The sequence below is a fragment of the Phaeoacremonium minimum genome (assembly GCF_000392275.1).
Source record: "Phaeoacremonium minimum UCRPA7 unplaced genomic scaffold PA7_03_scaffold_518, whole genome shotgun sequence".
Taxonomy (NCBI): domain Eukaryota; kingdom Fungi; phylum Ascomycota; class Sordariomycetes; order Togniniales; family Togniniaceae; genus Phaeoacremonium; species Phaeoacremonium minimum.
Window position 1 is genome coordinate 163,987 of NW_006921420.1, and position 21,459 is coordinate 185,445.

The window sequence follows — 21,459 nt, forward strand, 5'->3', positions numbered from 1 at the left end:
CAAGGTGCTTACATCAAAATGGCAGACTCCCTGTTCCTAGTCTATGGCTTGATATCCTACAGAAGATCAAAGCACTAGGCTACAATTGTGTTTCATTCTATGTGGATTGGGCTCTCCTTGAAGGCAAGCCTGGAGAGTTTCGAGCCGAGGGCATCTTCGCATTTGAGCCGCTCTTCGAAGCTGCGCAGAAAGCTGGCTTGTATCTCTTTGCAGTGAGTTGTGGTATCTAGAGCTAACATTTCGAGATGGTAGTAACAACCAAAATTACAGCGACCAGGCCCCTACGTAAACGCTGAAGTAAGCGGTGGCGGCTTTCCAGGCTGGCTTCAAAGAGTTCAGGGAGGATTAAGAACCAGCGACGAAGCGTACCTCAATGCCACAGACAAGTATGGAAACTTGGATTACATAAATACTCTAGAAGACAAAGGCTTATTCGGAAAACAGTTACTCTTCACATATTGCCCGGATCATTGCGTCAGGGCAGATAACTAATGGCGGACCAGTGATCCTTTTCCAGCCAGAAAACGAGTACTGTGCTGCGGTCGATCCGTATCCATTTCCTGACTATGATTACTGGGACTACGTTGTTGATCACTTCCGTGAGCCCGGAATTGTTGTGCCGTCTGTGAATAACGAAGCATGGCCGCTCGGTGCAATCACTCCAACCACCCCAGCTAAGGTAGATATCTATGGCCACGATTCTTACCCGCTTGGGTTTGATTGGGCAAACCCGAATACATGGCCTGAGGGAGGCTTACCTACAGATTGGCGGCAGTCACATCTGGCGATCTCACCAAGCACACCATATACGCTCCCCGAAGTAAGCAATCAAGCATGCTGGTAGAAAAAATTCGGCATGCTGAAAATTCCTAGTTCCAAGGTGGAGGATATCAACCATGGGGTGGCTCCGGTTTTGAATTCTGCGCTGAATTACTCAACCAAGAATTCGAACGAGTCCTCTACAAGAATGTGTATGCCGCTGGAGCGACCATCTTTAATATCTACATGGTATGATCCTACATCCTGCCCTCTGATCTTCAATTCTAGACGCTAAAAATGTAGACATATGGTGGCACAAACTGGGGCAATCTTGGCCATTCTGATGGCTACACATCCTACGACTATGGAGCTCAAATTGCCGAAGATCGCTCGCTCACGCGGGAGAAATACAGCGAGTCCAAGCTTCAAGCTAACTTCTTCCATGTCTCGCCGGCGTTCTTGGAGACAGATCGGTGGAACGCTTCCCTTGAGTGGACTGACACAGGTCTCATCACCGTGACCCCCGCGACAACGAACACCACAAAGTTCTACATCGCAAGGTTAGACTCTTCTCTCTAAGACAACGCGCTAGATGCTGATGTGGGACTAGGCACACAACATACGACTCCCTGGATACTACCAAGTATCGGCTGAAAGTCCAGACTGTGCAATTCGGAAATCTTACTGTGCCACAAATAGGTGACAGTCTGTCATTAACGAGAAGAGATTCGAAAATCCACGTCAGTGATTATGCAGTTGGCAACAAGAACCTTGTATACTCCACAGCCGAGATCTTCACTTGGTAAGATGAGCCGTCCAAGGCCGTCGAGGCCATGTACTGACGAAATTGCAGGAAGCAATATGAGGATAGAACTGTTCTTGTTGTCTACGGTGGTCCAGATGAATACCATGAGATAGCTCTGAAGGGCGAAGCTAGCAATGATAATGATGTTATCGAGGGCTCAAATGTAAAGGTTACCACCAAGACGGGGCTCACCATCCTTGGATGGACCGTCTCAGCTGAGCGCACGGTTGTCCGTGTCCAGAAAGATCTTTACATATACTTTCTAAGTAAGTCATAGATATGAGTGGGGGACCTCAATACTAACTTGATCCAGTCCGTAATGAGGCGTACAAATACTGGGTCCCTGCCACTCCTTCCGACTATGGCACTTCAGATGTCATTGTCAAAGCTGGCTATCTAGTTCGTACAGCGGAAGTGAATGGTGGTACTCTGAGTCTTGTTGGTGATGTGAATGCAACTACTCCAGTCGAAGTGATCGGTGGCGCACCAGCAAATCTGAAGTCATTACTATTCAACGGCAAGCCGTTGTCATTCAAACAAGACAAAGTCGGTGTGGTCACAGCTACAGTTGACTTCAAGAAACCTACTATCAAGATCCCATGTCTGAGTTCCTTGAAATGGAAGTATATCGACAGCCTTCCAGAGATCCAGCCGGAATACTCTGACGAAGCATGGACTGCCGCCGATCTGGAGAAGACCTTCAACACTCACCGACCTCTCGATACTCCTACCAGTCTGTATGGAGGTGATTATGGTTATCACGCGGGATCTTTGGTGTATCGTGGCCACTTCACTAGCAATGGCGAAGAAACAGAATTCAACATTACTACTCAAGGTGGGAACGCTTATGGGACGTCTGTTTGGCTGAATGATCAGTTCATTGGCTCATGGGTCGGAAACGCCATTACGTCAGCTTTCAATAGTACATTTGTGCTGCCTAAGCTGAAAGCAGGACGGGAGAATGTGTTTACTGTGGTTGTGGAGCATATGGGCCTTAATGGAAACTGGGTCGTTGGAGCAGAAGAGCAGAAGAATCCTCGCGGCATTCTCAACTACGAACTCGCTGGTCATCCGAAGTCGGATATCTCGTGGAAGATAACAGGAAATCTTGGTGGAGAAGACTATCAAGACAAATCCCGGGGCCCACTGAACGAAGGTGGTCTTTTTATTGAAAGACAGGGATATCATCTTCCCGCGCCTCCATCGGCAACCTGGGAGGATAGTAAAGGTCCAACAGCCGGAATCACTAAGCCAGGTATTGCTTACTACGCCACTTCATTCGATCTGAATTTGCCTACGGGTTACGATATTCCGTTGTCTTTCACGTTCTCGAACACTACGCTGAGTGCGTACCGTGCGCAGTTATTCGTCAACGGATACCAGTTTGGCAAGTTCGTGCATCACGTGGGGCCACAAACGCGGTTTCCTGTCCCGGAGGGTATTCTGAACTACCATGGCACTAACTATCTTGGACTTACACTCTGGGCGATGGAAGAAGGTGGTGCCAAATTAGAAGGCTTCAAGTTGGAGGTTGGAGTGGTCAGCACGACAGGGTTTGGCGATGTTCAGTTGTCACCAATGCCAAAATGGGAAAAGCGAGACGATGCCTATTGAAACGGAGTAAGATTCGAACCTGTAGCTAATCGACTCACACGAACACTAACTACTACTCTCTACTTCTTCGCAATACGCATTTGGCACTTGAACCGGGTTTTACATAATAGGTTTCGGGGTCTCCCACTGCTCCCCAGCCGTGATATCAAAGACAGCATCATCCATTCTAATTCCAAGTCTCCACCGTCCTCCAGGCCAAAAGTTCTCGTATTTGCCAGCCGCCTTCCCCGTATCATCTTTTTGACTGAGGTCGTACCATCCAACATGCGTCTTTGGTGAGTATTGATACAAGCCACAGCTATGCCAAACATCGGTGCCGACCAGTTCTGTAGCGAGTCCTTGAGGCAGTGGAGGCTGAACCAGCCCTACTTCCATACGAAGCAGTTTGTACAGATTTGTCGAGATTGGCAAGGCGGGAATGAACGGAGTGGTCTTAAACGTCATTTGGAAAAAGGGTACCTCACTAGGTTCAGACTCTGTTGTGCCCGCCGTCATGTCATGAGGGAATACCTTCATTTGTGTCGAGCCGTCATCGCAGTCCTTCCATTCAAATCGTGCGAGATGCTTTGGTATGTTCCAGTCTGATATCCAATATAATTAGCCCCTTATTGTTTGTTGTCGGAGAAGCCGGACTTGTATAAATGACTAACTGAATCAGCCATTGAAGGCAGAGTCTTTGCTCGAGACATAGATCCTCAGCCGCTTGCCCTCTTTCCTCTTGCCGTTCACCTCGACGGGATATGTGAATTGACCTGGAATGATCGCAAATTCGGAATAAGGCCCAACAGGACTGTCGATATATCGTAGAGCCATGAGGTTTCCTAATCCCCCGACACATCTGCCAGCTTCCGAAGAAGCGAATGGTGACTTGCCTTTCGAACGGCGAGTAGGCATGTTCGGGTAGGCTTTTGGCGACCGCCGAGCCTACATAGAGGGGAATGTTGAAGACCTGGACCTTACACTTCCACGGCCCGGGAGCAATCTTGAAATCATTGCTAGCCATCTCGATGTGCGTGCTCAGGGTTGGATGGGGGAATGAAGTCAACCGCGAGCCCCAACCACTAGTAGATGGTGCGATTTAAGTGACGATAAGTGATGCATTAGCGTAAGCCATCAATCTGCCACGGTGGCTTGGGGCCTTTGTATGAAGACGCAAGGCCGGCTGTTCCCACCCTATTGGAGTCCTCAAACACTTCATGTCGGGTAGGAGCAGCAATGCCGATGCCCCCGGCACCAAGACCAAACTCCATACATAGTGTTGAGGATTTGGCGGCGCCTTGAGAGCAATTGCGGGATGATTGCGGACAACAGCAGTGAATAGTGAACCACACCGAGCACAGGACGACATAGTGGCGTTCGCTAGTCAGGGCTAGCATCCTGTGGGATTCCGCAAAAGCGAACATTGCCGGCCATTGAAACCAGGCTCATCGTATCGGATTTGGGTTTGGATGACAAAGCTCTGTTATGAGGTCTCAAACTTGTCCTCAATTAGTAGGCTACTTTACACAGTCAGCGTGGAACACCATCCGACAACGACAACCTCACTTTGTGTGTTAAATATGAGCAAATTTTGCGAGTAGTGCATCCTCCATAGGCTACTTAAATATATTGGGAGATACTTCGGACATTGATATCCAATGTCGCGCTGACGCCGAGGAAGAAGCTGTTCCTTCACCTTGGCAGTGAGGCATCGATATTTTGCCAAAAACGGCAACTCGTTTGAGTGGACTTGCATATACGCGCGACATACGCAAGGTGCGGTTATGCACGCACCACTCTTCGAATCCTTCAAGACGTTGCGAAGCTTCCCGATAAGGTGGGCCACCATCCGGGTTACCGGAGTGCAGCTCTGATAAATAAGAACGGCGTCGGAGGACGGTAGGGGATGGGCTGTGCCTGGCGGCCGCTCTAGCGCCCGGACTCCACCCGGTGCGGCTCCGGTTCATGAGCGGCACACATGGCAGGTCTGCTGATTCGCAGGGGACATTTGGGAATTTGATCACGTGTACCTTCACGTATGAAGTGCATATCTTGCGTCTTGTCTTTATAGAGACCAACATGTCAAGTAGCAGAAGGATCTGTTGAAGCGGAAGTTGACGTCCGTTGAGCGCGCTGTGGGGTGTGCGCCGGCGCAAATGTGGAGTGCGTGGAGGCCGAAACCATCGGCATCGGCGATAATGAAACGGCGATAGGTGATACATACCGGTTCCTTTGAGACGTCACATAAAGTCGAAAACGCAATACCTTAGGTTATTCGCATGTCTTCATGGTGTTCTTGTTTTACTTGGTATAGTCGTGGTCCCTCTTAATCACATAGACAACAGCAATCGACTCTGCTCTCGATCTCTCAGGAGAACAATTACTTATTCATAATAAGATATTTATTCAAGCATCATGTCTCGTGTGGCACCTCTAGTCTGGCTAATAACTGGAGCCTCGAATGGCTTTGGGCTGGCGCTCAGTCGGAAGGCTCTCAGAGCTGGACACAATGTCGTCGGGACTGTGCGTAACAAGGGGCGCTCCGCGGAGGCTGTCAAGTCGATTGAGTCTCTTGGTGGAAAGATCATCGAGTTAGACATGACCGAGTCACAGAAGAGCATTATCGACAAGATCCAAAAAGCCGAAACCCTATATGGAACGATTGATGTTCTTGTCAACAATGCAGGGTACTCTTTGCTTGGTGCAATCGAGGACTTCAGGCAAGTGCTGCCATCGACACAAAGCCTGCTCTGGGACACCTGCTAACATTGGTGATAGCGACTCAGAGACCACGGTCCAGATGCGGACCAACTTCTTCGGCCCCCTCTATGCAATCCAGGCGGTCCTCCCTGGCATGCGAACTCGGCGCACTGGCACCATCATCAACGTGAGCAGCGTTGGCGGGCAGGATGGCAATCCATCCTGCGGTCTGTACGCGGCGAGCAAGTTCGCTCTCGAGGGCCTCAGCGAGGCACTGTCGAAGGAAATGGCCGAGTTCGGCATCTCAACGCTCGTCGTGGAGCCGGGTCAGTTCCGAACGAACTTCCTTAATGCGTTTGTGCTAAACGAGAGCGGGCTGAGTGAGCCATATCGCGGAACAGCTGTCGATGAGGCCATTGGGAAGTTTCAGTCAATGGCAGGAAAGCAGATTGGAGATCCGGAGAAGGCTGTAGACGTCATCTTCGAGGTCGTCACTGGAGAAGGTCTGGCGGGCTCGCTGAAGGGAAAGATCTTGAGGCTGCCGCTGGGCATTGATGCCCTGAAGAGGATCAGGGGGAAGGTCGAGCATGTTAGCAAGGACTTGGACGCGACCTGGGAGATAGCAACGGCAACAGCGTATGATTAGTGGGAGTGCTGCTCATTGCCTTACAAAACAATGAAAGCCGTTTGTAGTACAACCCTGTTTGTCATCAAGCGTATTTCTTCTGCTAGCTTACCCCAGACGCCCGCGGTGAGTGAGCTTCAGCAGCTCTGTCGACGCGTCACGATTTGGGCGTGTCTTAGCCGATTGTGATGACGTCAAAGCCCGTGCCCCTGACGGCTTCATTTGTGTCGATTCAACAACTGAGCTGCTCAATTGTCGGATGTATGTAACTCTAACAAATACAGCGCTTTTGATCAAGGAAAAGCACCCTCCTTTGTCGCGCGAACACGCAAGAGTTGCCATCGGCCAAAGTAGGGAATTATGGCGCGGGAGAACGGTGCCAACAGCAGCGACAGCGGTGGTGGTGGTGGTGGGGACGACGACCACCAATACCAGGCGGGCTCAACCACCCACCGCAAGGAGGACGAGTGGAAGCACCGCGCTCCGTACAAGATTCACGAAGACGACGAGGAATTCGACGTCAAGTGGAATGGAAAATGTCACTGTGGCAAGATCAAGTATCAGTTGAGCAGAGACAAACCTCTCGCTGCCAAGTATTGTCACTGCACAACGTGTCAGCGCCTGCATGGTGTAAGCAACCCCCCATAACCCCGCCGCAAGCGAGTGCTGATACCACCTGTCAGGCCCCATTTCAGTGGGCGGCCATCTTCGAGAAGGACGATATCCACTTCACACAGGGGCATCATGATCTGGGCTGGTACGACTCTTCGTCCAAGTCCACCGAGCACCATCTTCCATGCAAGGTGCAGTGCGCCTACTGCCGGACCCCCATCATGGATGAGGGGCGGAACATGATCCTGCTGTTCCCAACTCTGATAGACGGCATCAACACTAAGAAGGGTCGTGAGGCGTTCAAGGCTCAGTGCCACATGTTCTACACGCAGCGCGTGGTCGACTTCAAGGACGACGGCCTGGACAAATGGGCAGGGCTTGATGGCAAGAGTGATAAGGTTGATGATGATGGAGACGTCATCGAGCGGCAGTCGAAGAAGCAGAAGAAGGATGGGAGTAGCTGAGATGCTGTCCAGTGGACTTGAGCCATCTGTAAGCCATGACCGTTGCACGAAGTTTCCTGAGGCCGCCCCTTCGGCTATCAGAGCATGACTACGTTTTTATCACATTCAATCGGCGTGAGTCAGGCCTTCGTCGATGGTTTGGTTCGAAATATACATGAGAAGGTCAAACACAAGCCCAATGAGTGCTGGCATTTTATTTTGCATCTCACATTGTTAGCCAATGGAATTTGAGATTGGGAAGAATTGCTCCATCTTTGGTAATCTGGTAAAGCTAAGCGACAGCAAATGACTGAAGTGTGCCGGTAATATCGTGAACGCTAAGGGCTTCTGAATGCTCTCCAGAATGCAGACCGACCCTGATTCGGCTCGGCCTTTCCACCTGAACAGAGAACTTATATCTGATTCTGATTGCAAATGACTCATTGTGGCAAACCAGCTGGTGTACTTTTTTTTTATTTAGCCGTATCCCCTGAGCGATCGGAGGTCGTGAGGACCAATGAGATCTAAATTTCACACTTTAATATCACTCCCGCTCAAGACAGCATTTGTTGCATCTTCCTTCCCGATTTTGACTGTAGCCCTTCGAATCCAAGTCGTGAACTGGCCAGGTGGTGAAGAAGAAAAGCTCCTTGTCGTTGGACTCCAAGGCGATTTCGTCACAGTCTTCGCAGCCAAAAGGTAGACTGTGGTCGAAGATCTGCTCATCTGTCGTCAGTCTTCGTAGGAGCAGTTGAGCCAGGCGAGGCACGTTATCAAGATAGTCGTGGATTTCGTCGTCTTCCAGGACGAAGAATCGAGTGCAGTCGAAGAAATGATAGAAGGCCTCTCGAATAGGTTTCCATGACTCCAAATCATTGCCGAAGACAATTTTGGCTTGCTGGAAGAACCTTTGCAGATAAGCGTCGTCAAAGAAGTCGATGGGCGGTCTAGAAAAGGTGTGATGGCGGTGCTCATGTCTTGATTTGATTACTGCCCTTTGGTAGTCTGGTGCTAATTTGCGATTATGTGCCATCAATGCCTCGCAGGCGATATTCACGAGCCTTGGCAGTTGAAAGTAGTCGCCGGTAATAAAAAGCTTCACGCAGGTTGCATGCACCGTCTCTTTGTTGGTCAACAGATTCGCCACGAACGAAGCTAATAAAAATGAAAAATTTAGGTGATTTTCTTGCGAGTCTCGGTATCACGCTCACCTTTTCCAGCATATATGAACTTGATCATCCACTCCACCTGCTCTGCCTCATAATCCTGGATCTCAACTCTTGCCGTGGTGGATTCCTACATGGATAATTAGTGACATCGCCACGGGTAAAAACGGGAAAGAGGATGCTTTACGATATATTTCCCTCCGAAAGCCTTCGCGAACCACTGACATCTGCGTGCCATAATGCATCTGTGTACCCTCCAGGTACGGTCACCACAAATAATGGTGGCATCAGCGAAGTTGCCGCTCTCCAGCATGCTACTCGTGTTAAGAAACAGCAAGGGAAACGAAGCCGTCGAATGAAGAAATACCTAGTCAAGTCGTCAGAATCGTACTGAGACGAGACGCTTATAGCCGTGTTTTTGTCATCGCGAGATGACGCCATTCTGAGACTCTCTTTACGCTGAAGTGCTTGCCGAAGTTTTGATCTCGAGTATGTTTTAGGGGAAGGGTTTGGGGAGAAGGTGGTAGAGCAACGACAAATCACAAATAGCAAGAGCGTCTTGGGGGTTGCCTAAATTTAGCAGACTACCTGGCACTCGCCTTATATGGCTTTGGAAATTGAGAGTTTTTTAATGTTCTAGAAAATATGAGACGACAGAGAGCATGCTTAAGCTTGCGCCTTTTCTTTAAAACAATGTGGTGACGATACTGAACATATGAGCTAGCTAACTTAAATTGGGGAGCATCGTGTGACATTAGAAAGATCTTAAAAGGCAATATCTTCATCGCTATTCGAAGAGTCACCAATCCACTTCACTGTCGGATTCGGAAGATTCCCCGCCAGCGTCCTCCTCGTCCTCTGAGCCGCTCTCCTCGCTGTAACATTTGCCACAAAACCCGAAGGTTTCAGAAATCTGATCGCCTTCTTCCACATAATTGCAATTCGAAGTGTGCCTTATGAATCTATTCCTTCTGCGGCTCACAATTTTGCCGCATGTGTCACACGCAGTTGGGAGACTCCGTTGGCAGATTCCTTCATTCTTTCCTATCCATATATCACGGAGTACCAACTGTCCAAATCTGGGAATATCTTCGAGAAGTGTATGAACAGCTGGATCCGCTAGGATGAGGAAGCGGGTACACCGAAAGAAATGCAAGAATGCGTCTTGCAAAGCCTGGTACTGAAAGGTGAACGAAGTCTTGGCGTGCGAGAAGAACCGCGCTTTGTATTCGGCATTCAGGCAATGACGGGGGTTCCGAACATAGCAATGCTGAAAAGCAGCTGCTATATGTCTGTTGTGGCGTCTCAAGGCTTTGCATGCAATCTCCATCAGCGGGTCAAGGGCGAAATAATCGCCAATCCTGTAAAGATTGACACAGTTTTCGTGGACGGTAGCATCGTCGACCAGCAGAGGGTCAAGGAATTCGGCTAGTAATATTAGTCATGGAACTTGAAACCTAGAACATGACCTACCATTTCCAGCATAGAGATACCGAATTAGCCAGCCGACATGCTCGCTGTCCAACTCCTCGAGCACTACTGCTCCAGTGGCACCCTCCTGCCATCGTAAGCATGAGTGAGATGATAGATGATTTGTTCAGAAGGTACCTTGAAGTTTCCAGAGAAGGCTTTAGTGAACCAGCTGGAACGGCGGCACACGATGAGCTTGTGTATCTTCCAAGTGCGGCTGCCACAAGTAACTGTGGCATCAGCGAAGTTCTCAGAGTTCAGCATGCTAGAGACTATTAGAGTCTGCCCAAGAAAAGTGTATCATGCGGGACATGAAGAGGAGTCTTACTCGCTGAAGTCCTCCAGGACCTTGTTATCTTTTTCCGCCATGAGCGATCACGATGATGGCACGCTGCATGCGGCTGAGAAGAATACAAGTGTGAGTAAAGAAGGTGATTCGTTCGGTCTGAATCTGACGATCGTGACTTGTTTGGTACTGTTCGGCGGTGGATAGAGGAAGGGAGTTTTGGAAATAGAAGAAGAAGCAGGAGAGAGTGAATGGAAGGAAAAGGTAGCCACGCTAGGCAGCTATCAAATGAAAGCGTGGCTCGCTCTGAGACAGCAGATGGAAAGTCCAAAGAAAGCAGAGTGGACCGAATCTTCACTGGAGGAGAAGGGATAGGTTACTCGACGAGAGTTCAACAATGTTCAGAGGATGTTTATAAATCTTTAAGTCCTGGATTTCGCATAAGAGAGCAAGTCATCAATATTTTTCACGCTCCAATATCTGATTACCGTCAAAGCTTATCAAACCAAACCAAAGATTCCTTATCTTGAGACTGATGGCCTATCTCAAACTGAAGACCCATCTTCTGGACTTTTCCGTCACTCCCAATTTCGAACTGTGCAGGGACGGCACCTCTGACAAAGGGCGCCGTGACTTCCAAGTCCGTCCAAGCCGCGAAGAACTCGCCTGAAACATGTTCCAAGTCAACTGTCACATTCACAAGGCGGCGTATGTCAGTGTGGAGGACTTCTTTCGTATGCTTTGCGAGAGGAAGTCCCGCACGCGGCTCGCGCAATTCGAGGGTAATCTCTCGGTACGCAGGATGGGAGTACGTTCCAGCATACTCCCCCAGCGGCAATGACGGCGGGATCGGTGGGCTTGGAACGCCAGGATAAAGGATGTCTCTGGCGTGGAGAAAGAAGTCGAGTTTCGCCCTTTCAACCTCGTCCCAGTGCGGAACGATGTCCTCCCAGTCTTCCTCTGGGATTTCCAGAAACCGTTCAAGCAGATACAAACACAACACGTTATTTGCGATGCCCCCGTTGTCGTCAGCGTTGATCATCATCGCCAGGCCAAACTTCTTCTCCGGGAGGAAGACGATGTTCGACGAGAAGCCGCTAATCTCCCCCGAGTGCTGAATCAGGCGGTGCCCGCGATAGCTGGTAACATCCCACCCTAGACCGTAGAGCATATCACTCATATGATCAGAGACGCCCTTGCTCCCCACTATCATCCGCGGCTTGAAGAGCTCGTCTTGTAGGTCACCCGGCAGCGGCAATTTCCGGTGTACGAGTGCATGTAGATACTTTCCGAAGTCCTTGATCGAGGTGATGATACCGCCTCCACCGACGAGTGTCGTGTCCGTCCACGGCTGATGACCCTGCGTCTTGTTGAACGGGTTCCAGGAGTACCCATGGGCAAACGGCTTCTCTGATGCCAGCGCGTCGTCGAGAGTGATGAAGGTGGAGTCCATCCCCAGGGGGTCCCATATACGTTCCTTGTGAACATCGCCGATGAATTTGCCTGTGAGGGTTTCGACCACGTGCTGCACGATCATGTACCCGATGTTGAGATACTGAAATTTGGCGCGCAGTTCCTCGGCCATTGGCAGATGTCGAAGCGCGCGGACAACATCCCGGACGGTGTAGTTGGGCCCGCCGTAGCACAGGTCATGGCCGATGAAGCCTAGGCGGTGCGCAAGAGCGTCCTCAATTGTGGCGTGGGCGGTCGCGTATGTGTCAGGCAAAACGAAGTCATCTGGGATGATGGATGAGATGCGCGTCTGCAGTGTGACCGGTTCAGACCTCGACTCTTGGTGCTGCAGATCATCCAGGACCGCCAGCAGCGACGTTGCTGTGAATGACTTGGTGGTCGAGCCCACGTAATACAGCGTATCCTCCGTCGTTGGAACATCGGGCAAAATCGCAGTTCCCCAGGCTTTCAAGAACGTCTCCTCGCCATCGACCATGGCAGCCACAAGGCTCGAGATGTGATAGTGCTCGGCGATCTTCTCCAGGTACTCCGTGAACGCTGCATCGAATGTTCTTGGCCGCCGTTCAGCGTTCGAACCTCCTGCCAAGGGGCGCTGTGGCGCATCGTTCAGCGCTGCCACGGTGCCGACCGCAAACAAGAATCCTCCACACAACCATCGCATCGCCAGCATTATAATTGCTCTATTTAAGCCCTGCTAGCTAAGTTGATGTAGAGTAGAGCAGAGCATTTGACAGTAGCCACAGCTACCGGATTGAGGTTTGCGTCATGATGGATCGTGGTTCAGCGGCGGAAGCGGATGTTCTTGGCTGATAGAATTTCTAGGTACCTAGGTAGCTGTCTGATTGAGGCAGGTCAATAAGCGGCATGACGTGCCCCTCGCCTAACGGTAAGCACAACATGTCTAGCTAGGCACCGTCAACCCTGCACATGAAGCCAACTCTCTTGGCCACTCTCCCAAATCTCTGGAGTTTAATATCGAATTCATTTATATGCCTAGATATGACTCTGACATTGTCCTCGCTCACGCATTTGTAGCATTTACTGGTGGTAAAATCTGCTAAGTAATGTAATGTCGATAGACTGTTGTCAACCATGTGGTGCCTGTCTCCCTAATTGTCGATCTCCTCTAACTTTACCAGCTCCCACCCCTTCTCTCCACGCCCGAGCACAATGCCCTCGCCCGAGCTCAAGTCATTCCATCCAAGCTTCCTCAGGCCATCTGGGCCATCCTCTGCAAACGCAACATACAGATCCTGCCACCCTTCAGAGACCCTTTTCTCTAGGTCTGTTGACGGACCCCTCGCCCAGTCATGCGTTCCAAAGATAAGGGGCATATCTGAGCTATGATAAGCCCGCAACCACGGCCGCGGCGAGATGTTTGGCCACGAACAGCTTCCAGGAGGGGCAAAATCCTTCAAGAGGAACCGGAATGTAGGTGCATGTGCGGAGCGAGCGCTGCACATCAGCATGTTAGTCCGATGACTTCGCACTCTTGAGAGAAGGGGACTGCGTACCGCGCTATCTTGACTGCTGGCCCCAGAAAATAGCCCTTGGTGATCTTCTCCGATGCCGCGACGTCGACGCCGTCTGGGTTGTAAGGCGCGACAGAGTTTCCCTCATCGTTCATCGTCCCGATGATGGCAGGCTGACAGCTCAATTAGTCTCAGGAGCATCTGTGATGTCAAAGAAGACAGAACGTACCAGCTTGCTGAACTTTCCTGCGATGGCTCTCTCCTCATAGTCATCAAACAGGGTGAAGTTGTCCACAACAGGCCGGAAAGCCAGGAAGGGCGCCGTCTTGGTGTAGAAATGGTTCTCAATAAAGTCGATCAGCTTCTCAACCGGCTGCTGTCTCATGAACTCCAGCTCTGCTTGCGCATCTTTGCCTTCGAATCCCAGAGACTTGGCTACGAAGCTGAAATACGTATGCTCCGGGTCATGCACTGGCAATCGAGGCAAAGTCGTGCCTGAGTGCAATATTATGTTGCGAACGAGCGGATTGTCTGGGTACAGGAAAGTATGTATGTCAATGCTGCGCCCACCCGCAGACTGGCCAAAGTGCGTGAGACGTGAGGGATCTCCGCCGAAAGATGCGATGTGCTTGTGGACCCATTCTAATCCCAGTCTCTGATCCAAGAAGCCCAGATTACGTTCATGAGGAGGCAGGCCAGCGGCATTAGGAAAGCCAAAGATGGTCAGACGATAGCTGTAGTCGGTGTTAGCAGTGATGACCCGAGAGGGGTAGGCAGGAGCTTTAATCATAGGCATACTTGATGGAGACCACGATATGTCTCTGACTCCTGTTAACCCATGGAGTCGGGTTCTGATACGGGATGGTGTTGCCACCAACGAGGAATGCACCGCCAGTAATCCATACGATCACGGGCAATTTTGCTGATTTAGGATCCTTTGCCGCCTTTTCCGGGACATATATACATAGCGACAAGCAGTCCTCTGAGGTGCCATCCTTGATCCGAAGTTCGGGGACGTCTGTGTTATAAACGGAAGCATTCTTACCACTCCATTGGGGCGGTGACGGACCAAACTCCGTTGCGTCGATGTGATCGGCCGGAGCTTTGGCAACGGGCGGCAGCCATCGGCGGGGGCCGGTCGGAGGCTCAGCAAAGCGGATGCCGAGAAACTGGGCAACATTGGGGTAGTCTTTGTTGATGAACCCCTTTACCGAGCCGAAACTCGACTCAACGGTCAGATAGTCTACCCCGAGCTTACTTTCGCCAATGATTGACATCTTTGATCCTCCTTTACAGGAGCAGGTTTGCAGCTGTCTCGGCCTTATCTGGGAGCCGTGATGGAAGCGTAGCAGTTTCCAGGCTTGCCTGCTTCAGCAAAGTAACATCAAAAGTGCAGAAATAGCCAGAGGCACAAGACCACGCCTCTTTGCCGGCGCAAGACGCAATGTTGCAACATCGGGAATGCGCCTATAACGACACCCGAAAAGCCACAGGCCTATGCGCGGTGTGGGGGTCCTTCACGGAGAGGGCATCCGCTCTAGAGCCGGCGCCAAGCTGCGCATCTTGCATATGCTTATATCGAAGCATCTAGACAAACCACGACTTGACTCGCGTATGCCACCATGTATTTATCAGTATCCTCAAGTCGGCTCTAGGCCCCATAATTAAGCCTAATTCTAGAACATGCAAATCCTGATCATGCAAATGCAAGGTGGCAGCACATGGGCGAAGGTATGGGACGCAGGGCCGGGTCCTCAGCTGAGCAATGGGTCGCTTGAATTACTAATTGCTTACTTCAAGATAGACAACAGGACTCGTTGCCTTTTTCGGCTACCTAATGGATCTCGAGCTTGGAGAGTTTGAAGGCTTCGCTCAAGTTGTTCGTGGTTTCTCAGGCTCGTCATTTGCAGCAACAGCATTGACGTCCTTCAGCTCTTCCGCCGCAGGGTCATCCTCCACCAGGTTTTGCTTGTCCCTAAGAAGATAGTTAGCAACAATACATGGAACGGCAATGCGTGTTCAACATACGTCAGAACGCGGTTAGGCAAGAACCAGGACAAGATCAGACCCGGAACAGTAGAGCCAAAGCCAACATACGTGAAATAGCCCATGATCGTGTTGTACTGTAGCATGTTAATATACGAGGAAAATAAAATTGGCTCGAAGGCACCTACAGCTCTTGAGATTCCTTGTCTTTGAGGTGTGCCCATGGCAGGCAGACCAGCAGTGATGGAGTCGAAAACAGTAGCAATGAGTTTGGCAGTACCATTGCTGCCAAGCTCCTTGACTAGCTCCTGCTTGAAGTGATTGGTATAAATACCACCACCGATAGCAGTGCCAATGGTTGATCCCAGTGTAGAAAGACAGACAGCCAAAGCCGTAATCTGGGCAATTTCCTTGTGCGGGACAGAAACGGTGGCTGCGACGAAACAACCAGTGCCGACCAGACCAGTTCCGAAACCTTGAATCATTTGAACGACAACAATCTCGCCGGTGGTCGGATTGTCAGCGTGTCGAATGCGGAACATGACTCCGTAGCCGATCATACGGATGATGGAGCCAGCAACAATGATCCACTTGTACTTTCGCGTCCACCACATAAGACCACCCATGACCAGACCCGTGAACCACTGCATGGCTCGGTTGGCATCATAAATGAAGAGTGCATTCCGAATCTTGTAGCCTCGCGCAACAATCAACCAGGTGTAAAAGTAGCTGTGAGTCACACCTAGCGCCAAGCTGTCGAGTGTGTACATGATGAGCGCGATGGTGATGGTGAGGTCTCTGAGATAGTAGGGAGGCACGATCGGGTGCTTGGCCAGGTAGTATTCGTAGGGAGGAAGAGCAATGAGCATCAATGCGCCAAGGACCAGGCAGGCAATAACCCAGCCGGTCTCCCACCCCTTTTCGAGAGTGCCAGCGAGGGTAGCAGGAAGGAGGACCAGGGCTAATCCTCCGCTGAAGAGGGTCATACCTCCGAGATCCAATTCAGAGCAGAACTCGTAGACAGTTATCTTCTCCATCTTGGCCTTGTAGCCGGCCTTCTTGGCTTTTCGCTGGTAGCCGTACAGAACGCCAATCAACGGTCCAAGACCCACGGGCATAATGAGAGCCAACATGCCGATTCCCCATCTCCAACCAATTCCGTTGATGACGGACTGTGTAACGAAAGCCGAGGAAAATCTTGCACGATTCAGTTAGCATTCATGGAAAGAGCTTTCTAACTATTGAACATTGAAGGCTTGTTATCGGGCTCTTACGGCATGAAGATGAAGGGGAGGAACTGCAACTGCACTGCCAACCCACGCTGCCTCGCTGACGATACATCGGCGGCGAGAATATCGTTCAGCGTATTGACGCCAGTCTGGGCGAACATGTGCAGCATGTATCCGGCGGCATAGCTCTGATAATTGGGCGACTTGGCGCAGAGGGCGTAGGACACCAGATAGAAGAGGAGCCAGACGGGATACAGCTCGGTACGACCGAAGACATCGGACAGCTTAGCAACTAGGGGCTTGAGGACGGCAAAGCACAATCCACCGGCTGTTGTTAAAGCTGCTAGGTTTGAGATCTTCTTGAAGTTCGACTGTGCGTACACATAGTAGGTGTAAATCGTGGTGTTATCGAACTCACTATATTGGTGTTAGTCTGTGGCAGTTGGCAGGATATTGCAGAGTAGCGTAGACTTACTAGGTAATCATTGACAGAATCATGCTGTAGTACACAACTCGTCAGTACGTAACTTCTTTCGCGCTTTGAGTATTGGGTACCTCATACACAAGAATGACAATCAATTTGCCGTGCTTTCCCCAGACCGCCATAATTGACTCCATCTTGGTGGTACCGTCGATCTCGCCATTTGCGACAGAAGAGGGCTTCTGTACCTCGATATCGGTCCCAGCATCGTCGCCAGGGAGCTTCTCGACGGCATCCTTCTGGCCCTCGGCCCGGGCGGTGGTGATGTCCATGGTTGCCGCTTGACACTGAGCACCCTGTACAGTGTTTAGTATGTGACAAGATGAGTCAATTGACTTGTGGCTGGTGCAAGAGTCTTGTCTTGGGTGGTGGTCGGTCTCGTAAGCAAGCAACTCGACGATACTGGCGACGCTGAAGTTATATACAGCAGCCCTGCACGCGACAATCTGGCTGCATGCAGGGAATAATGTCGAGATACCCCACAGGAATGTCGTTATCAAAGCCAAATCATCTTTCATGCAATTCCAATAGTCAGCCTGCCAGAGATACGAAGGTCCCCGGCCGTCTGTAGGGAGTAAATCTTTGAGGTTGCTCTGGCCGCGCTGTGGTGGAGCCAGATTCTGGTTAGGGGTCGTGAAAAAGGGGCGCTAAGGAATGATGCATACTCGGATACAAGACTATTCCAGCAGAATTGCACCCCCACCGTTTGCGTACGAGAGATAGCTTCCAGCTCGAGGAGATAGCGCGCATTTACGGAGGCCAAGTCCGTGTCCCAAACCGAGCGCCTTCTCCTCTCTCGGCGGCCCAAATTGTCGATCTGGCCCGAGGCCGTTTTTCAGCCACCTCCGAATCGCACGGAGGTTGTCACCGCAAAAGGCCACATTCACGGCGCAGCCGGCTTCCGCAAAGTTCTAGCCGAGATTCCACCTGGTTACCAAAGGGGCCAATCTGAAGAGCACAATCACCGCATATGAGAGCTTGGCCGAAACAGCTCTCATTTGTCCTTCATAGATTGCATACAACGACCCCCACGAGCAAGATGAGTGCGGCTAATGAGCCAAAAGCCACACTAGTGGTGGGAGTCGACGTCGGAGGTGAGGGATATTGTGCAGATGGCACCATGCTTCTAATCGTCGCAATTGCTATGGGACAGGTGGGCTAACAATTGAGAAGGGACCAACACAGACAGTGTGCTGCTGGACATGTCCAAGTCTAGTACAGACGCCGTGGTTTCAGCTCACAAGACATCGACCACCTCAAATGTGACCTTATCAGTCTATGAAACTCTGAGAGCTCTCCTTGAAAAATCCACCGCGAAGCCAGAGGATGTTACCGCACTAGCTATTGGCACTACTCATTTTCTCAATGCTATTATTGAAAGGGACTCGGCTCGTGTCGAGAAAGTCGCGGTCCTCCGTTTAGCATCTTACAACTTCTCAAGGGGTACACCTCCTTTTGCAGATTGGCCTTCCGGCCTCAAGAAGATTGTTCATGGGCATTCTGCTATTATTCCTGGTGGATGCAATATTGATGGCACCCTCATCGCACCCATCGAAGAGGCTACCATCAAAGAGCAAGCCTCCATCATAAAGTCGAAAGGCTTGAAGAATGTTGTGATTATAGGTATTGGTGCTGCCACGGACTCCCAATATAAACAGGAAGATGCAGTGCACAACATCCTCCGGGCCGAGCTTGGCGACAACGTGAACATCGTCCTGTCACATAACATTGCCGGTCCGGGGTTGCTAGCACGCGAGAATGCTGCGATACTCAATGCTTCTATTCTTAACTTTGCACGACGAACGATCTTTGCATTCATCGGCGCCATGCATCGGATAGGCCTACAATGCCCACTATACTTGACATCAAATGCTGGCCATTTGCTGCCTTTCTCGGAGGCATTGCAAGCGCCTATTCGAATATTCTCTTCCGGCCCAACGAACTCTATCCGTGGAGCAGCTTTTTTGGCCCAGTCAGCAATTGAACAAACTGGAAGCATTGTAGTCGATATTGGCGGCACTACGTGCGATGTAGGGTATCTAATGAAGAATGGATATCCCAGATTATCTAAAAGCTATACAGCTCTCGCCGGTGTAAAGGTAAATCTGGAGATGCCTTCAGTAGAGAGTATCGGTCTTGGTGGTGGCTCTATTCTCCATGTTTCTGGAGGGGACAACGCAAATGTTGCAGTGGGTCCTGACAGTGTTGGTCATGAGCTTACTACCAAGGCTCTATGCTTTGGAGGGTCAGTCGCGACCGCGACCGATGTTGCTGTAGCCCAAGGGGCCGATGTTGGGACTTCTCAAGTCTCCCTTCCGGGAGACATCGTTGGCAAGGCTCAGGCTCAAATCAAGAAAATGCTCGAATCAGTGATCGACAAGGCCAAGCTGTCTCCCGATCCATGTACTGTCATTCTTGTTGGGGGTGGCGCCATTCTCTGTCCGCCTGACCTTAAAGGTGCCAGCAAGGTCGTACTGCCTGAACACGCTGGCGTTGCTAATGCCATTGGTGCTGCCATAGCAAAAATTCATGGTGCGGCCGAGAAAATTGTGTTTGGCTCAGACATCCAACGCGGCATTGCGGATGTCAAAGCACAGGCTATTGCGAATGCTATCGCCAAAGGCGGTGATGGTAGCGAACCTACAATTTTGCTGGAGGAGGTTGCTGGGGTCCCCTACACCGAGGGCCAGACATCCATCAAAGTAGAGGTTGCACTGCCAGCAGATCATGCGCGAGTGTACGCCGAGATGTTGGATACCACTTCTTCTGAAGAAGTGCTGGAGCATGAGCTGCACGAAGAGACAAAAAACCATGATATTGATGATGCAGGAGATGACGATAAGAAGATCGACCTCAGCACATACAAACCCACTATAAATTCTAACGGTGAATGGGTCCTTACAGAGACAGACCTCAAGTTTTTAGAAATAGGCTGCTACCTTCTCGGGTGCGGCGGCGGCGGGAGCCCATATGCTCCGTATCTACATATGAGGCAGCTACTTCTTGAAGGCGAGAGCATCAAAATCATGCGGATTGAAGATCTTAAGGACGATGAGATGATGCCCCCTGTAGCCAGTGTTGGTACACCAGCAGTCAGTATTGAGCGGCCAGGTGGTGACGGCGTCTGGCATGCTATGCAGGCGATGGAGAAAGAGATGAATGTCCAGTTCCATAGACTGGTAGCAACAGAGATAGGAGGAGCTAACGGTGTAGGGACTCTGGTTTGGGGTAGTTCAAGATACTACAACATACCGACGGTAGACGGTGACATGATGGGTAAGCTTGAACCTTGATTACAGACCTCCACGGGTTGAAGTTGCTCACTTATTGTCTACTATACACAGGTCGGGCATACCCAAATTTTGAGATGGTTTCCCAGTACATCAATGCCAAGTCTATCAACGAACTTCTTCCGGTCTTTTTATGCAGCGGTACCGGTCAAACAGTCAAGATTCCGGATAATCAGGTAGATGAAACAACAGCTGGAAGAGATATTCGCATTGCTTGTGTGGGTATGGGCTCCGCTGCAGGGGCCGCCGGTCGACCTATCTCGGGGAAGCTCATGCGCGAGGTAGGCATTCCGAATACATACTCGTTAGCTTGGCGATTAGGACGTGTGGTGGCCAAGGCACAGCAAACCGCCACGTTGTCAACAATTACCACGGCGTTAATCGAGGCCGCAGGCGGACCGAAAAGCGCCAAGGTTATTTTCCAGGGGAAAATTCGCAGTGTCGAGACAAAAATCACAACTACCGCTCACAGCCTTGGGAAGGTAACATTGGAGAAGCTGAGCGAAGGCGAAAGAGAGATGGCAAGCGATGTTGTCGGCTCAGAATACGAGGAGATCGGCGTCCCATTCATGAACGAAAATCTTTGTGTTATTGGGAAAAAGTCAGATGGCTCAGAAACAGTAGGTCATCTCAATGCGTCTGTAATTCGCTTCGACTGACTCGTTTCAGGTTCTTGCTACTGTCCCCGACTTGATATTCTTGATTGACACAGCCACCGGTGAGGCGGTTGGTGTTCAAGAATATAGATACGGCTTGAAGGTCTCTGTGATGATAATGGCTCCTCATCCTCTATGGGCTACTCAACGCGCACTCGATATTGCTGGGCCCAAAGCGTTCCACCTTCCATACGAGTATACCACATCACTCGAGTATACAAAGCCCATCAGCGTTATTGACGAGTTCAAACAAAAAGCATGAAGCTTAGATATAGAAGCTAATGGGATTAAAAAAGCATATGTATTTAATTACAAAAGTGACTATCACCATGCATCTAACTTCCATGGCATTCGATGCCACAAGAGTCGTTTATTGAATTCGAAGTGTATGTTGAAACATGGCAGCAGTGCCT

The 21,459-nt window shown here is 50.5% G+C and overlaps 7 protein-coding genes across 7 annotated transcripts; 4 read left to right on the top strand and 3 right to left on the bottom strand.

The window, feature by feature from the left end:
- Window positions 1-373: 373 nt before the first annotated feature.
- Window positions 374-3,178, top strand: UCRPA7_7367 (putative beta-galactosidase protein; the record flags this gene model as incomplete). The annotated part of the gene is made up of 8 exons (XM_007919899.1): window positions 374-386; window positions 504-714; window positions 765-820; window positions 944-1,008; window positions 1,063-1,319; window positions 1,370-1,561; window positions 1,613-1,830; window positions 1,878-3,178. The coding sequence occupies 8 exons, from the start codon at window positions 374-376 to the stop codon at window positions 3,176-3,178; spliced, it is 2,313 nt and encodes a 770-aa protein (XP_007918090.1).
- Window positions 3,179-5,572: 2,394 nt separating this feature from the next.
- On the top strand, window positions 5,573-6,503 carry UCRPA7_7368 (putative short chain oxidoreductase protein; the record flags this gene model as incomplete). Its single annotated transcript, XM_007919900.1, has 2 exons — window positions 5,573-5,844; window positions 5,936-6,503. 2 exons carry the CDS (start codon window positions 5,573-5,575, stop codon window positions 6,501-6,503), a joined length of 840 nt encoding a protein of 279 aa, XP_007918091.1.
- Window positions 6,504-6,842: 339 nt separating this feature from the next.
- Window positions 6,843-7,558, top strand: UCRPA7_7369 (putative glutathione-dependent formaldehyde-activating family gfa protein; the record flags this gene model as incomplete). Its single annotated transcript, XM_007919901.1, has 2 exons — window positions 6,843-7,112; window positions 7,166-7,558. The coding sequence occupies 2 exons, from the start codon at window positions 6,843-6,845 to the stop codon at window positions 7,556-7,558; spliced, it is 663 nt and encodes a 220-aa protein (XP_007918092.1).
- Window positions 7,559-10,949: 3,391 nt separating this feature from the next.
- Window positions 10,950-12,602, bottom strand: UCRPA7_7370 (putative penicillin-binding protein; the record flags this gene model as incomplete). Its single annotated transcript, XM_007919902.1, has 1 exon — window positions 10,950-12,602. One exon carries the CDS (start codon window positions 12,600-12,602, stop codon window positions 10,950-10,952), a length of 1,653 nt encoding a protein of 550 aa, XP_007918093.1.
- A 439-nt stretch (window positions 12,603-13,041) lies between these two features.
- UCRPA7_7371 (putative chlorogenic acid esterase precursor protein) lies at window positions 13,042-14,681 on the bottom strand (the record flags this gene model as incomplete). The annotated part of the gene is made up of 5 exons (XM_007919903.1): window positions 13,042-13,204; window positions 13,447-13,577; window positions 13,634-14,138; window positions 14,203-14,422; window positions 14,474-14,681. The coding sequence occupies 5 exons, from the start codon at window positions 14,679-14,681 to the stop codon at window positions 13,042-13,044; spliced, it is 1,227 nt and encodes a 408-aa protein (XP_007918094.1).
- Window positions 14,682-15,276: 595 nt separating this feature from the next.
- Window positions 15,277-17,372, bottom strand: UCRPA7_7372 (putative siderochrome-iron transporter protein; the record flags this gene model as incomplete). The annotated part of the gene is made up of 5 exons (XM_007919904.1): window positions 15,277-15,379; window positions 15,433-16,587; window positions 16,665-17,036; window positions 17,095-17,118; window positions 17,182-17,372. 5 exons carry the CDS (start codon window positions 17,370-17,372, stop codon window positions 15,277-15,279), a joined length of 1,845 nt encoding a protein of 614 aa, XP_007918095.1.
- Window positions 17,373-19,211: 1,839 nt separating this feature from the next.
- On the top strand, window positions 19,212-21,308 carry UCRPA7_7373 (putative hydantoinase protein; the record flags this gene model as incomplete). The annotated part of the gene is made up of 3 exons (XM_007919905.1): window positions 19,212-20,376; window positions 20,445-21,010; window positions 21,060-21,308. The coding sequence occupies 3 exons, from the start codon at window positions 19,212-19,214 to the stop codon at window positions 21,306-21,308; spliced, it is 1,980 nt and encodes a 659-aa protein (XP_007918096.1).
- Between the last annotated feature and the right edge of the window lie 151 nt (window positions 21,309-21,459).